This window comes from Netta rufina, assembly GCF_964035555.1.
Source record: "Netta rufina genome assembly, chromosome: 17".
NCBI classification, from domain to species: domain Eukaryota; kingdom Metazoa; phylum Chordata; class Aves; order Anseriformes; family Anatidae; genus Netta; species Netta rufina.
In genome coordinates this window covers 7982645-7995284 of record NC_140141.1, presented here as the reverse complement: position 1 = coordinate 7995284, position 12640 = coordinate 7982645, and the positions used below count along the sequence as shown (strand labels likewise).

The window sequence follows — 12640 nt, the reverse complement described above, 5'->3', positions numbered from 1 at the left end:
CTCTTAGAGCCAAGAAATTGGAAAATGTGTATTTACAGCTCTCTGTATTTATGGGTACAGCAGCTCAGGAGACCAGGGCAATAAAACTGGGCAGAGTCCTGCTGCCTGTGCGCACCCTGGGGAGGGAGCAGGACCTGTTGGGCCTGTGCCTGCCGCGGGCAGTGCTTGCACACCAACTGCTCTGCCTACAGCCGAGCCCCTTGAGGGGCTGCCCTTTTCCCATCCATGCTCCCTGCGTTTGCAGCCTGGCAGAACCGTGTTTGTCCAAGAAACAGGGACGCCGGTGTTAGGGGACGGGCGGCCACAGGGCACCTTGGTGCCATATCAGAGGCAGCCCTGGAGCCACAGCTGCTTTCAAGGAAAGCTGAGCCTGTGCCAAATGACCCCTGGCTGCTTTCTGCCAGTTTTTGCGGTGACACTGAGCAGGTCACACAGGGCAGATCTCCCAGCTCTGTTTTTTCCTCCAGCAGAAGCTCTTGCTGCAAGCCTGGCTTTATTTGCATAAGAAAACCCGAGTAATCCCAGGGAGTTTTACTACTTTCTTGTGCTGGCAGGGTCAGAGATTAGAGCTCCAATCTAAATAATCTAATTCCAGAGATAATCCTTTTGCTCTCCTCTTCAAACCCCTACCAGGGAGGCTTCCAAAGAGCTCCAGGCAGCAAAGCAGAGCGGGGCGGCCAGGAACCGGGCCCCACAGCCCTGTGGGGTCAGGAGCTGGCCCAGGGGGTGGGAAGACGGCCCCGAGCCTCCCAGCGGTGGGTTACTGGTTACTGTAAGCAGCGGGTTACTGGTTACTGGGGCTGGTTACTGGTGCAGATGTGGCCTTCCGCTGGGTGGCTCAGCGGGTCGGTGACAGGGAGGGGGTGTCCAACCTGTGGGTGCTTTGGGCACTGCGGGGGAACCCTCAGCTGGGGCAGGATGAGGGGGAAGGGGCTGAAGTTGCACCAGGGGAGGTTTGGGTTGGATGTTGGGAAGAACTTTACTGAGAAGGCTGTGAGGCACTGGGATGGGCTGCCCAGGGACGTGGTGGAGTCACCATCCCTGGAGGGCTTGAGAAGCCGTTTAGATGTAGGGCTCAGTGCTGTGGGGAGGACTGGTAGGTGGCAGCTCAGACGCTGGATCTGGGAGGTCTCCCCCAGCCCCTGACGGGGACCCGGGCACAGCCCCGGGGCCGCCCCTGAGGCAGCGGCCGGGCCCCCCTCAGCCCGCCCCGCCCCGCCCCCCCGCCCGTTGCCCCGGCAACCCGCCCGGCTCCCCGCTTCCCGCCGCCATCCCACCCTGCTCCGCGCGCCGGCCGCGCTGGAGCTCCCCGATTGGCGGAGCGCCCCGGTTGGGCGGGGCTCCCGCACCGTGTGGGCGGGGCTCTCCGCGCCGCGGCTCGGCGAGGGAGCCTCGCCCCCTTCCCGCCGTCCCCGCGGCCGCTCTGCCTCCCCCGTCTCCCATTGGCTGCCGCCTCATGAATATGCAAAAACACCCCTCCTCCGCCCAATCCCGCGCGGGCGGGGCGTTAAGATATTCACGGCGGCGCGCTCCCATTGGCTGAGACGCGGCCCTCCCCGGCGGCGGGACCGGAGCCGGGCGCCCCCTGGCGGCGGCAGGAAGGGGCGGGCGGGCGGCGGGCGCGGCGCCGGGAGCCCGGGATGGGGGGCGCGGGGGCGCCGCTGCCGCTGTCGGCGCCGCTGCTGCCGCTGCTGCTGCTGCTGGCGGCGGGGCGCGTGCGGGGCGCGGCGGGCGGCCTGGCCGACAGCGTCGTGTGGGCCGTGAACGCCGGCGGGGACGCCCATGTGGACGTGAACGGCATCCACTTCCGCAAGGACCCGCTCGAGGGCCGCGTGGGCCGAGGTGAGGGCAACCGGGGCGGAGGGACCGGGCGGGGGGACCGCTGCCCACGGGGCTCGTCCCTTCCCGGTGTGGCTGTGGAGCTCAGCCGGGAACCGGGCAGGGAGCAGGGCCCCCCCCCCCCGGCACGCTGCGATGCCCCCTTTGGGTGCAGCCCCCCCGGGCAGCCCGCGGGGCCGGGCACACGGAGGGCGCTTCACCCCTCGGGGCCGTGCCTCCCCCCCTGGGCTTTTATCGCCCCTTTGCCCTGCTCCTGGCTGGGAGGCAGCAGTGGGGTGGCTGCCTGGGAGCACGCCGCTGCTCTGGGCTGCTGGAGCCTCAGCCCTATAGGCCCCATAGGGCACAGAGCACGGCTGGGGGCTGTGTGCATGCGGTGGGTACGGCTCGGCCCCGCTCAGCCGCCCCGCGCACACCCCGTGCTGTGAACCCAGCTCGCTGCCACAGCTCTGCCAGCAGCCTCTGCTACGTGGCCGCCGGCTCTTCCTCTCCGGTTACCTCCGTGGCTATTCATGGACTCTCTCCGTACTCAGGCTTCCCTCTGACAGGAGCTGACTTTCGTGGAGCCTCGAGCTTGTTATCACTATGATCTGGCCCGAAATGTCCGGGTGGGAGGCCAGGTTCAGCTCCTCGCTCTCTGTGTTTCTGCTGATCACAGCCTCTGGTCTCTGTGCCCTGGTTTGAGTGGTAAAGAGCAGCTGTGTGTGAAACAGGAGACTGAGAGCTGGTATTAATTTCCTCTTGCTCGTTTGCGTTGGCTCCATCTTCAGCAATGTGTGCCGGGTTGGTGGTTCCTGCTTTGTCTTGGCCGGTGCCGTGTCTGTTCCCATGGAAATAGGGGTGGAAATGGCAAGTGTCAGTGGAGAACTTGGTCGGGATCAGCTTCTGAGCGGAGTGCCGGTGGGCAGAGGGTGTTTGCTGCCCCTGCTTGGTGGGGGATGGAGCCTGAGCCCTCAGGGCACGCAGCGGTTTGCACTTGGGCAGTAACCCTGACACAACAGGATGCCACGGCAGGGTGAGACCTTCTGAGGGCTGCTTGAGAGGTGGCAAATTAGTGAGCAAGAAGGGACAACACCTGAGAAAATAACAGAAATCACAAAAAAAAGAAAAGCCTGTTTGGTTGTACTGCTTGGACCCTTCTTGGGGGCTCTACAGGTACCTGCAGATGGTGCCCATGGATGCTGGGTGGCTGATGGAGCTGCTGGTGCTCCTGAAACCCTCGTGTACCCTCCTGCATTCTTTTCCTGTCTTCCAGCCGATGCGTACTGCATGGCTGTGGTGAGAAGAAAGGGTTTCGTAAGATCTGTGCAATGCTTTTTTCCCTTCTGCCACCCTCCAGGTTTTCACTGAAGGAGCACACGTCTCTAAAACCCGATGCCGTTGCCTCCTGACTTCAGATGTGCTGAATGAATGAGTCCAGTCAGTCCTGAAGTGACTGCTTTGGTTTCGCACTCAGAGTTTGTACTTTGGAAACGTTGTAAAAATATTCCAGGCGTTTTTCCTCTTTGAAGCAGGAGTCCAGGGCCAAGTCCGTTGGCTCTGTGCCCTGTTTGTGAAACCAAGTCTTCTTTTTGAAATGGTGCGAGTGAGTTTGCTCTCTCTTAGGCTGCAGCAGGCCCAGACCTGCTTTTCTACAAGACCCAGGTTCTGGGATTTTGGCTACCTCTGCTCTTCCAGTAGTGCCTCCTCCTGGTCTGACCCAGGGAGGCAGAGGGGTCTTACTGGGGCAGCAAGTGCTAAGGCCACAGCGGGAGTTAAGCGTGTAAGAGTAACTCAAGTGTCTCTTCCGTGTGCCTCACCAATTAACCGTTCCTCTCGCTGTTTTGTGCTTGAAATCCAGCTTCCGACTATGGCATGAAGCTGCCGATCTTGCGGTCCAACGCGGAAGATCAGATTCTGTATCAGACGGAGCGTTACAACGAGGAAACCTTTGGCTATGAAGTTCCCATCAAGGAGGAGGGTGACTACGTGCTGGTCTTGAAGTTTGCAGAAGTGTATTTTGCACAGTCTCAGCAGAAGGTAAGCAACAGCTCCGTGCCACTGAGTTTTACTGACTCTGATGCAAATTCCTGGCTGAGCCTGCATGCCCAGGCTGCCTCTGCTGCTTTGCATAGAGAGGTGTGAGGTGAGGCACCAGTGGTCAGCTTCATCACAGAGCTCTGAAGAGGGAGGTCTGGATCCTGGAGCTCTCTTTCACATTACAAACACACATTTGGCTTGGAAAACTGCATTACAAAGGAGTGTTCACACAAACAAACACAGGCACCTCTGCATGACTTGCATTAAAGTCTTAGGATCTGTTTAGGCTGTGCTGTGTTTGAGAAATGTTCTTACCTTTCTCTTGGCCACTGGCTCCTGATGCAACTGCATGCCTGTGCCGGAGCAAGTATTGCACACACTGAGTCAGGGAAGTGGTCTGGGTAAAATAAACTACTTTTTACATATGTAATAAAACTTGATAATGGTTCAAACTGACCGTGGAAGCATAGAGTTAAATTCAACCCTCGTTATAGCTCTTTGGAGATAAATAATCCTTGCCTACTTTTGAAATCCCTCCTGTACAGACATGGAAGCAGCAGAACAAAGAACTCAAAGCCCTGTGATAAATTGGGAGAGAAGTGGTGTGTGGTTTGGTCTGGCTTTCCCCCCCTCAGTCAGCTGCTTTAGAGCCCTGCTTCTTAAACAGGGTGCCACCTTCCTGCCAGAGAAGTACTTCTGGGAACAGAACTGGTGGGGCTGGCTTACAGATGGGATGCAAAAAACAACCGCAGATTAGGCTGAAGAGCTGAGGCATCTTTGGCCGAGTTCTTCTTCATGTGGTTCTGCTGGGATTCCCCAGGTGCTGAGCGAAGTTTGAGTCATTATGGCCCCGAGGAGGACTTTCACTTTGAATTCAGATGTGGTTAGCAGTTCAGCATTTTACCTCCTTCAGCCCCTGCATCCTGTCAGTAGCTTCACCGAGTGCTTCCTGTTCCTTGCTTTGCTTCAGGCAGTTTGTTAGAAACGGCCCAACTCCCTCGCTGTGGTGTGCCGCATCCTCCCCGGGGTGGTAGGAGCAGGCCCTCAGCCAGTAGGTGTAAAGTTGTGAAAGAAAAGCACAAATAAAACAGCGGAATTGGTCTGTCCTCTGGGAATTATGTTGAAGGTACGAGGCGAATTTCAGGGTATTTGAAAGCAACCTTAATGTTTCAGTGTCCTTTTCTGGCTGCTTCTGGCCTCTGAATCCTCCCCAGGGGAGTGGAGCATGCGTGGTGGTACAGTGTGTGTTGCAATGCTCTCTTGTTCTGGGTGCAGAACAAGCAGAGACCTTTCCTCTTCTGTTTCCCTTTCAACTGCTGCCTGCCAGAATCCGTTCTGACAGTGTCATTCCTTCTGCCCCAAAGGTTTTTGATGTTCGCTTGAATGGCCACGTAGTAGTGAAGGACTTGGACATTTTTGACAGAGTTGGACACAGCACAGCTCACGATGAGATCATTCCCATGAGCATCAAAAAGGGGAAGCTGAGTGTCCAGGGAGAGGTTTCCACGTTCACAGGAAAGCTCCACATTGAGTTTGTAAAGGTAACAAGGCTTTGCTGGTCAGAGCTCCGAGATTCCTTTTCCCCTTCATCCCCAGCCGTGCGATGTGGCTGTGTGCTGGGGGAGGAGAGGTGATGGGAGGTGGGGAGATCATTTCTTCTGTCATTATTTCATGTGCTCACTGATTTCCTTCTTCACTTTCTCTAGGGCTACTATGACAATCCGAAAATCTGTGCCCTGTACATTCTGCAAGGAACAGTGGAAGGTGAGCTTCGTTCCTGAGCCAGAAGGCTCCTTCCCCTTGGAGAGGGCTCCTTCCCCTTGGAGAGCAGCCTGTTGCTTCTCAGACCATGAGATCATAGTTCCTGCTGACCCACCTCTGCCAAAACTGTTTCTTTTTCAGCAAGTTCCCACAGGGTGCAGTTGCAGAATGAGATAGGTGTCACTGTTTTCCTACCCTGTAAGCGCACAAAGCTGCGTCGTTGGCAGAATGAGTACTGTGAATTTGGTTCAGGGCTTCCTGAGTACGGGGTAGAGAAGGGAGCATGTCTGGTCAGTCTTGGGTTATAGCTGCAGATGAATTCCCTCTGGCCTCAGATGTCAGCAGTGGCCCTGCAGACAAGTAATTTATGGAGCTCTTCTAGCTGGTGGTTGTGTTCCTTACCTGGAGCTTTGTTTTGCTTCCTCAGTTCTGAAGACGAGGCAGTGTTGTTTTTTTCTCAGATCTCAGTTCCTCTGGTAGCACAGTCCTCGCTCTTTCAACCTCTCTGCAAGTCTGTGCTGGAGTTGGAGCCCCTCTAGCTCCTGAACAGGGGAGTTTGAGGATCCCTGTGACTGGTGTTTCAGTTTTCCTTAGCAGTGTTCAGGGATCGCTGAGTGCTCTGTACCTGGTGTGTGTGTGGTGGTTGGGAAGGGGGCTGCTGGGGTTATTTCCTGGGTTAATCCTGCAACCTTTGGTCTTGTTCACCAGATGTTCCAAAGCTACAGCCACACCCAGGTCTGGAGAAAAAAGAGGACGACGATGACGAGGATGAATACGACGATGGCTCCAGCGTTAAAAAACAGGCAAATAAGAACCGGGTTCAGTCAGGCCCACGCACACCAAACCCCTATGCCTCGGACAACAGCAGCCTCATGTTCCCTATATTGGTGGCCTTTGGTGTCTTTATTCCTACCCTCTTCTGCCTCTGCCGGTTGTGAGAGCAAAGCCCCACAGAGCATCAGCCGAGGGGCTGGGAGGGAAGGAGTTGGACCAAACACGGTTGCTTTCAATTTCTCCATACTGTTCATAATTTAAGGAAAAAAAAACAAAAAAAAAAGGTGATTCATTTGGAATGAATAGCAGGTTCGGGTAAGAGGAAGCTTACCTTCCCCCTGCCAGCAAGCAGCGAGGCCCTCACCTTCCCCTTCGCCATGTGCAGCCTCTGATCCTCCCTGGGGCATCCAAGAGCAAACTGAGTCCTGGCTGTGTACTGGGCTACTGGAAGCTGATGCTAGCGGTCCTGGGCCATGTCCCACGCTGAAAGAAAGCCATGTGCTGCGAGATCTCTGCGTCGCTGGGTGGAACACGGTTCTCTAAGCAGGGACGCAGCTCGTGAAACGAGGCCTGGGTGCACATCTTGTCCGGGAGCCTGGAGGTGTTGTGGTGCCGTTGGGTGACCGACGACCGTGGAGGACAGAGGCTGGTTCTTCAGCATCTCCCTGAACGTGCAGCACGATGTATGGTACTCGCCTGCATAAAGACACCGAGACTCCAGCTGGCTGCTCAGCCTCTGGGGGGACCTTTCCCTTCCTGAGGGTGCAAGCTGTGCCGGGAGCAGAGGGATTTATCTGGCCTGATGTGCTGCACCAGCTGGGAGAGACTTTCCTAGCCTTGTAATGTTAGAGCCGTGGCTGAGGGATTCCGATGTAGCCTGCAGGAGGCTGGCGCCTGCGTCTGATCAGATGCACTTGTTTTCTGTATTGATTATGGCTTTTGTTTCCTTTAGTATCTTTTTCTTTTCAAAGGTTCGTTTTAAGCCCAGTTCCTTGTTTTGCCCTTTTTAGCAAGCGACCTGTCCTTCCGAAGAAGCTGAGAAGCAGAAGGCCTAAAGAGGAGCTTCTTGGTCCTTGAGCTCCCTGCCCGTCAGGTCCCCTCCCTCCCCCGTGCAGAGAGGGGCAGCTCGGTGGCTGCTCCTGCGAGCTCTCGCTCCCTGCTGGTCCCACCAGGCCTGCCTGCGGTGGTGAGAGGTGCAGAGCCATCAGAGTCCGCGTGATTGTGCATTATGGAGGGGCAGGTGTCTGACATTTCAGTGCTGTGGTGCGAGCTGCTTTGTGGCTCTCTGGAGACCCTGAGGCAGGCAGAGCGCTGCAGACGAGGCCCTTCGGTTTCCCTTCGGTTTCCCCGGTTGCCTGGTGACAGGCTGGCCAGCCGGGTCACCCGCTGTCCCCTGGGGAAGATTTCTGCAGGAGGTTTCTGTTTTCACATGCAGAGGCTGAGCAGAGCCCTGAGAGCCCTTGTGGTACCTTCCGAGGAGCTGCCTTCCCGTGCTGCTGCGCTGAGCGCTCCTGGCTGGTGGCAGGGAGAAGGATTTGGCCCAGGTAGGGTCAGCTTCAGTCCTGGTGAGCTTTACCTCGTGCTGGCTGGATCTCACAAGTGTTCTTTTCACCTGGTGCTGCTGCTCCTCCCTGCACCTGACTTTCCTAGGGGTTGTTCTTGGGTTTGTTCTGCAGCAGCTCAGCCTTTCTTTGAGCTGAGAGTGGTCGGCAGCATTTGAGCAGAGCCTTCCTGCTCTGCTGGGCCCAGCAGCTGAAGCCTTTGTTTCTCCCTAACCCTCGAGCCGCGATACGAGCAGGGCTCAGATACGAGCAGGGCTCACAGGTCCTGAAACAGGAGCTAGGGGAGGTGTCACCGTGCTGGTATCTGCAGCAGTGGCACTGAGCCTTCTGATAGCATTCATCACTGCTCTGGGCCTGGCCATAATTCTGAGGGAGCTAAAAAGCAAGCTGTTGAACCTTAATTAGCTTCTCTCCAATTACACGAGTGCTAACAGCCAGGGTTTGGGAGAAGTGAGTCCCTGCCATGCTGGAAGGAAAAGGCAAGTTTTAGAGAGCAGATCTTAAGAACAAACCCTAGGATGAAAAGGCTTGAGCTTGTCTGCTTCATCTTCCAGCTGCTGTTAAAATCCAGGTGCTTACAGAAGCCTTCAGCACGAGCTCCGTGTTGTTTAGTGACGGTGCCTGCAAAGATCTCCCCGGTGTTTTTTGGGTTACTCTAACTGGAGCACAGAGACATGTAGATCTTTATCAGTTTGAGAAGCATAAACTGCCCTACTTTGTTAAGCAAAGAACCTGGCTTTGAAAGCAGGCTCCTCTGTGAGGAGGTGTTCTCCTCCAGGCCTTTTAGGTTGCCTTTTTTTTTTTTGAGCATCCTCAAAGCAAGGAATCACTCAGCTTCTTGTGGCTTACCTAGTAATCTCCACAGCTTGCACAGCATGAGAGAAGGGGTGTGCGTGGAGGTGTCCAAGTCTTCTAGGGTGGCTTCTGCCTGCCTCTCCTGGCAGCCAGGGCACCTCTTTGGTGCCACCAGCACCCTGAGGCGAAGCTGTGCAGGATTTGGTCTGTTGCCTTCTAGTTTCTCAGTTCAGATGAATTTGTCTCATTTGAATAAGAATAGGGAGGAGAAATAGTTCAGTCTTGGCTTCGGTTTAGTCGTTTTGGCTCTGATTTTTGCGTTTTTGTCACTGCAGCAAAGCTGATGCTAGCTCTCTGGGTGACTGGGGCATTCCTGCCCCCGTGATGGTGCTGTGAGCAGTTTTCTTTGTCCCCCCTGCCAGGTTTGACTCGGGAGGAGCCTTCAAACAAAGCCTGTAGGTACCCAGGAGGGCGCAGGATAACCTGTCAGCACCTCGCTGGGAGCGGTGTGCTCAGGCTGGCTGCCCTCATCATCTGCCTGGCACCTGCAAGGCGGCCAGATGGGTGGAAGGAGGTACCTGGCTCTTAAAGTAGGCATTTGTGTTGGCTGTGAGCTTCCAGCGCGGGTGTTTGAGGGAATATCCGAGGCAGTGTTTAGCTGAAGCCAGTTAGAGATGAGCCTGGCCGTGCTTTGTTGCCTCCAGCCAGCAGCAGGCGGCTGAAGTGCGAGTCCCTGGGTCAGGACAGAGCCCGGCTCAGTGCTTGGAGCACTGGTGTAGAGAGGGGCAGGTAGGGCAATGTGAATAAAGCTTCCCTTCAGTAAAGGGGAGGCAACGCGGTCGGTCATGTTCTGAGCCTGGATCCAGCCTCAGGGCAGTGCTGCTTTAATTTCCCCTTCATCAGCCCCTGCGTTCCCCCCCGGGCGTGCAGGGGCGCAGCTGGCAGTTGTCTCACAGTCTGTGCTCTCAGCTTCCATGTCTTTAGGCCAGGCCATTGTCCACGTCTGTGTGTGAGGCTGAAACAACAGCTCTGACCCTTCTGAGTATCCCAGGTGGCAGGGAGCAGAAAGCCAAATGAATTCCCGTCTTTTTGGTGCCTTTGTGTCGGGCTTTGAATAAAAGTCCATTTGAAGAAGCTTCTCTTTTTAAGGAGCTTCTGAGTTTTTGTGTTGTGTTTTTGTTTTGTTGTTGTTTTGTTCTGTTTGTTTTATCCCCCCAAGGGACAGGCGTTCCCTGCCCCTGTGATCAGCTGGGGACTGTCTCGCTGTCCCTTGGTGCCAGCTCCGGAGGTCACAGCTGAAGCACAGAACTGCAAGCGAGTATCTTTGGTGCCAGCCCTTGGGGCCAGTGGGAAAAAAACAAAAACATTGCAGGGAACAGAAGAACTGGAAGGGCTCCTTCAGGTCTGGTCTCCCCCAGGCATCTCCTGAAGGCAGGACGGAGAATTGCAGACAGCCTGGTGCCTGCGTGTCTGTGCAGCTGGGAGCAGGGTGAGTCACAGCTGGGTCCTGGTAGTCATGGGCTGTGTAGGGCTGCTGTGTGCTGAGCGTGGCTGGGGGTCCTGCTCCCCAAACTCGCCTGCCGAGGGCTTCCCCTGCACTGTTGGGGTCCAAACAGGGAGCAGGAACCTGTGCTTTGTCCTTTGGTCTTCCTTTAAGTTGAAATTGCAACAGCCAGGGAGATGTGTTGGTGTTGGAAGCCGGGGCTGAACAGGCCTTTTGTTGATGCAGGAGGAGGGGAGAGGAGCAGCAGAGCAGCTTCAGCCCTTGATGTGAGCCAGGTTCTGAGCAGCTGCAAAGTACCGAGTGTTTCAGGCTCTGTTTGGTGCCTAAATGTGGGAGAGCTCTGTCTGCTCCGTGCACTTATGTGGTAGGGAAGGAAATATCCTTGCTGAGAGTCCAAGGGAAATGGGAGCTGGGCCAGCGCTGAGCTAATTTACCTACTGGCGCTTCTGCATCTCCGCAACAAATGCCAAAGTCTAATACAATTCAAGGATGCTTTTTTTAACGTCAGCCTGGTTGCACCAGTCTGGCTTCACTGGCTAGTCCCATGCAGGCTCGGCCGAGGGTTCTCAGCGGCACAAACAACGCTGGGCTGGGGCTGCGAAGGCTCAGACGAGGTTGTGTGGAAGAGGCCTCCCGTGCTGCAGCCCTGCTCCACGTGCTGGCCCAGCGGGGCTGGGGCACGTGCATCACCCTGGATCTGAAGGGATTCGTCCCAGGAGCGTCGTAGCAAGCACGTGGGAATGGTGCTGGGCTGGGTGGGAGAGGTGAAAGCAGGTCCATGTCTTCCGGGACTCTGGCTTGCTCAGAGTTTATTGCTGTATATTAAATACTATTTTTGGAGATTGGGGGGAAGGTGCGGGAGGGGGAGGGATGTGGCAGCGCTGTCCCTTCGCTGATCAGTGGGACGCTACTGCAGGTTATTGACAGGTTTTGATTTTTTTTCCCAAAAAGTGCTTTATTTAAAAATAAAAAAAAAATAAGGAAAAAAAAAAAAACGAACAGAAGTGCTTTCCTCCCTCCTAGAAACAGTGCTGGCTGATTAGAAAATGTGAATAATCTTTTGCAAACATCAAAGGTCTCTGCTAAAGAGTTTGTGCGATGGAGGTTTCAAGGCAAGGGGCAAAGTACGGCTTGAACCAGTTTAACTGGGGCAAGTGCGTCTCGGAAACACGAGATCCCTGCCCCGGAGTTGTTCGTAGTCGCATGCAGGGAGGATGTGCTCGCCTGTCCTACCGCAGCCGTTTGTCACACGGTAACAGCTCTTGGCTCCTGTGCTGGAGCGAAACATCATCCGGAAACTCGCTGAATTTGGACTGCTGTTTTGGGGCTTTCACAGGCATTCAGGGCTTTCCCACTCTGAAACCAGCCTGCTTGGTGAAGCGGCCCTGGAGAAAGGAAGAGCAGAGGCAGGATCTGCTCCTCGTGCCGGGAAGCAGTGGCCAGGACGGTGAGCTGCCGGCCTGGTTCAGCGGTAATGTTGGGGTGCTGTGGGTGTAGCATCCTTAATGTTGGAAGCTGGCCCCGTGGCCTGTGCCCATGGCATCGAGGGCACGTCGCAAACTACTCGAAGCTGTAGGTCTGAGCTGTCTGTAAAGGCTGAAGCAGCGTGGGGAGGGATCCCCACCTGCGCTTGTCACCAGTACAAAGGATTTTGGAGGAGGATTTTTTTTATTTTACTGTCCATTGCTTTGTGTTATAACAACTTGCAGTGACATTTTTTTTTTTTAGTTTGTTTTGCAGCAAGCTTGGGCCCTGGGTGAAAAGCACAGATGTCTATTTCTGATTGCATTGGCTTTGCAGAGACTTGTTTTGGGGAAAAGATGGGTGTGGGGGTGGGTTATTTTATTTTTGGTACACGGTAGCTGTTTTATTTTTTAATTTCCCCAGGATGTTTGGTTGAGGGAACGTTCTGAAATCTACTGTCTGGCAGTTTTAACCAGCAGTGTGCTAAAGGAAAATAAACAGAATTATATTGTCACTTGGATGAGGTGGTTGGTTTTCTGTCACGCTGGGGAAAGGGGGGACCCTGCCCCCCAGCACCGCTGCAGCCCTGAGCCTGCAGCTGAACCCCTGTCCCTGCTGCTCCTCGTCCCACACCGCCCTGATGCCACCTCCCCGGCTGGTCGGGGCGATGGAGCACGACCTGCACTGCACAACATCCTCCCGACAGCACTGCTGCTGCCCTCCTCGCCCCTTGTTCACCTCAGGAGTGCCAGAGATGCCATCTGCCCGTGAGCTGCCCCAGTCTTGGCTTGAGATGATGGCAGGCAGAAGGGGCTGTAGGTGGAGCAGAGGGAACGTGGCACATTCCTGCCCTGGGTGCCCCATCCCAGCTGCTCTGGGGCACGAGGGACGTTGGTCCTGTGCCTTTTCTGAGGCACTGCCTGTG

General features: G+C 55.6%; 1 protein-coding gene across 1 annotated transcript; it reads left to right on the top strand.

The window, feature by feature from the left end:
• Window positions 1-1617: 1617 nt before the first annotated feature.
• Window positions 1618-10111, top strand: MLEC (malectin). Its single transcript, XM_084297205.1, has 5 exons — window positions 1618-1842; window positions 3677-3855; window positions 5220-5396; window positions 5562-5619; window positions 6325-10111. The coding sequence occupies exons 1-5, from the start codon at window positions 1641-1643 to the stop codon at window positions 6552-6554; spliced, it is 846 nt and encodes a 281-aa protein (XP_084153331.1). The 5' UTR covers window positions 1618-1640; the 3' UTR covers window positions 6555-10111.
• Window positions 10112-12640: the final 2529 nt, after the last annotated feature.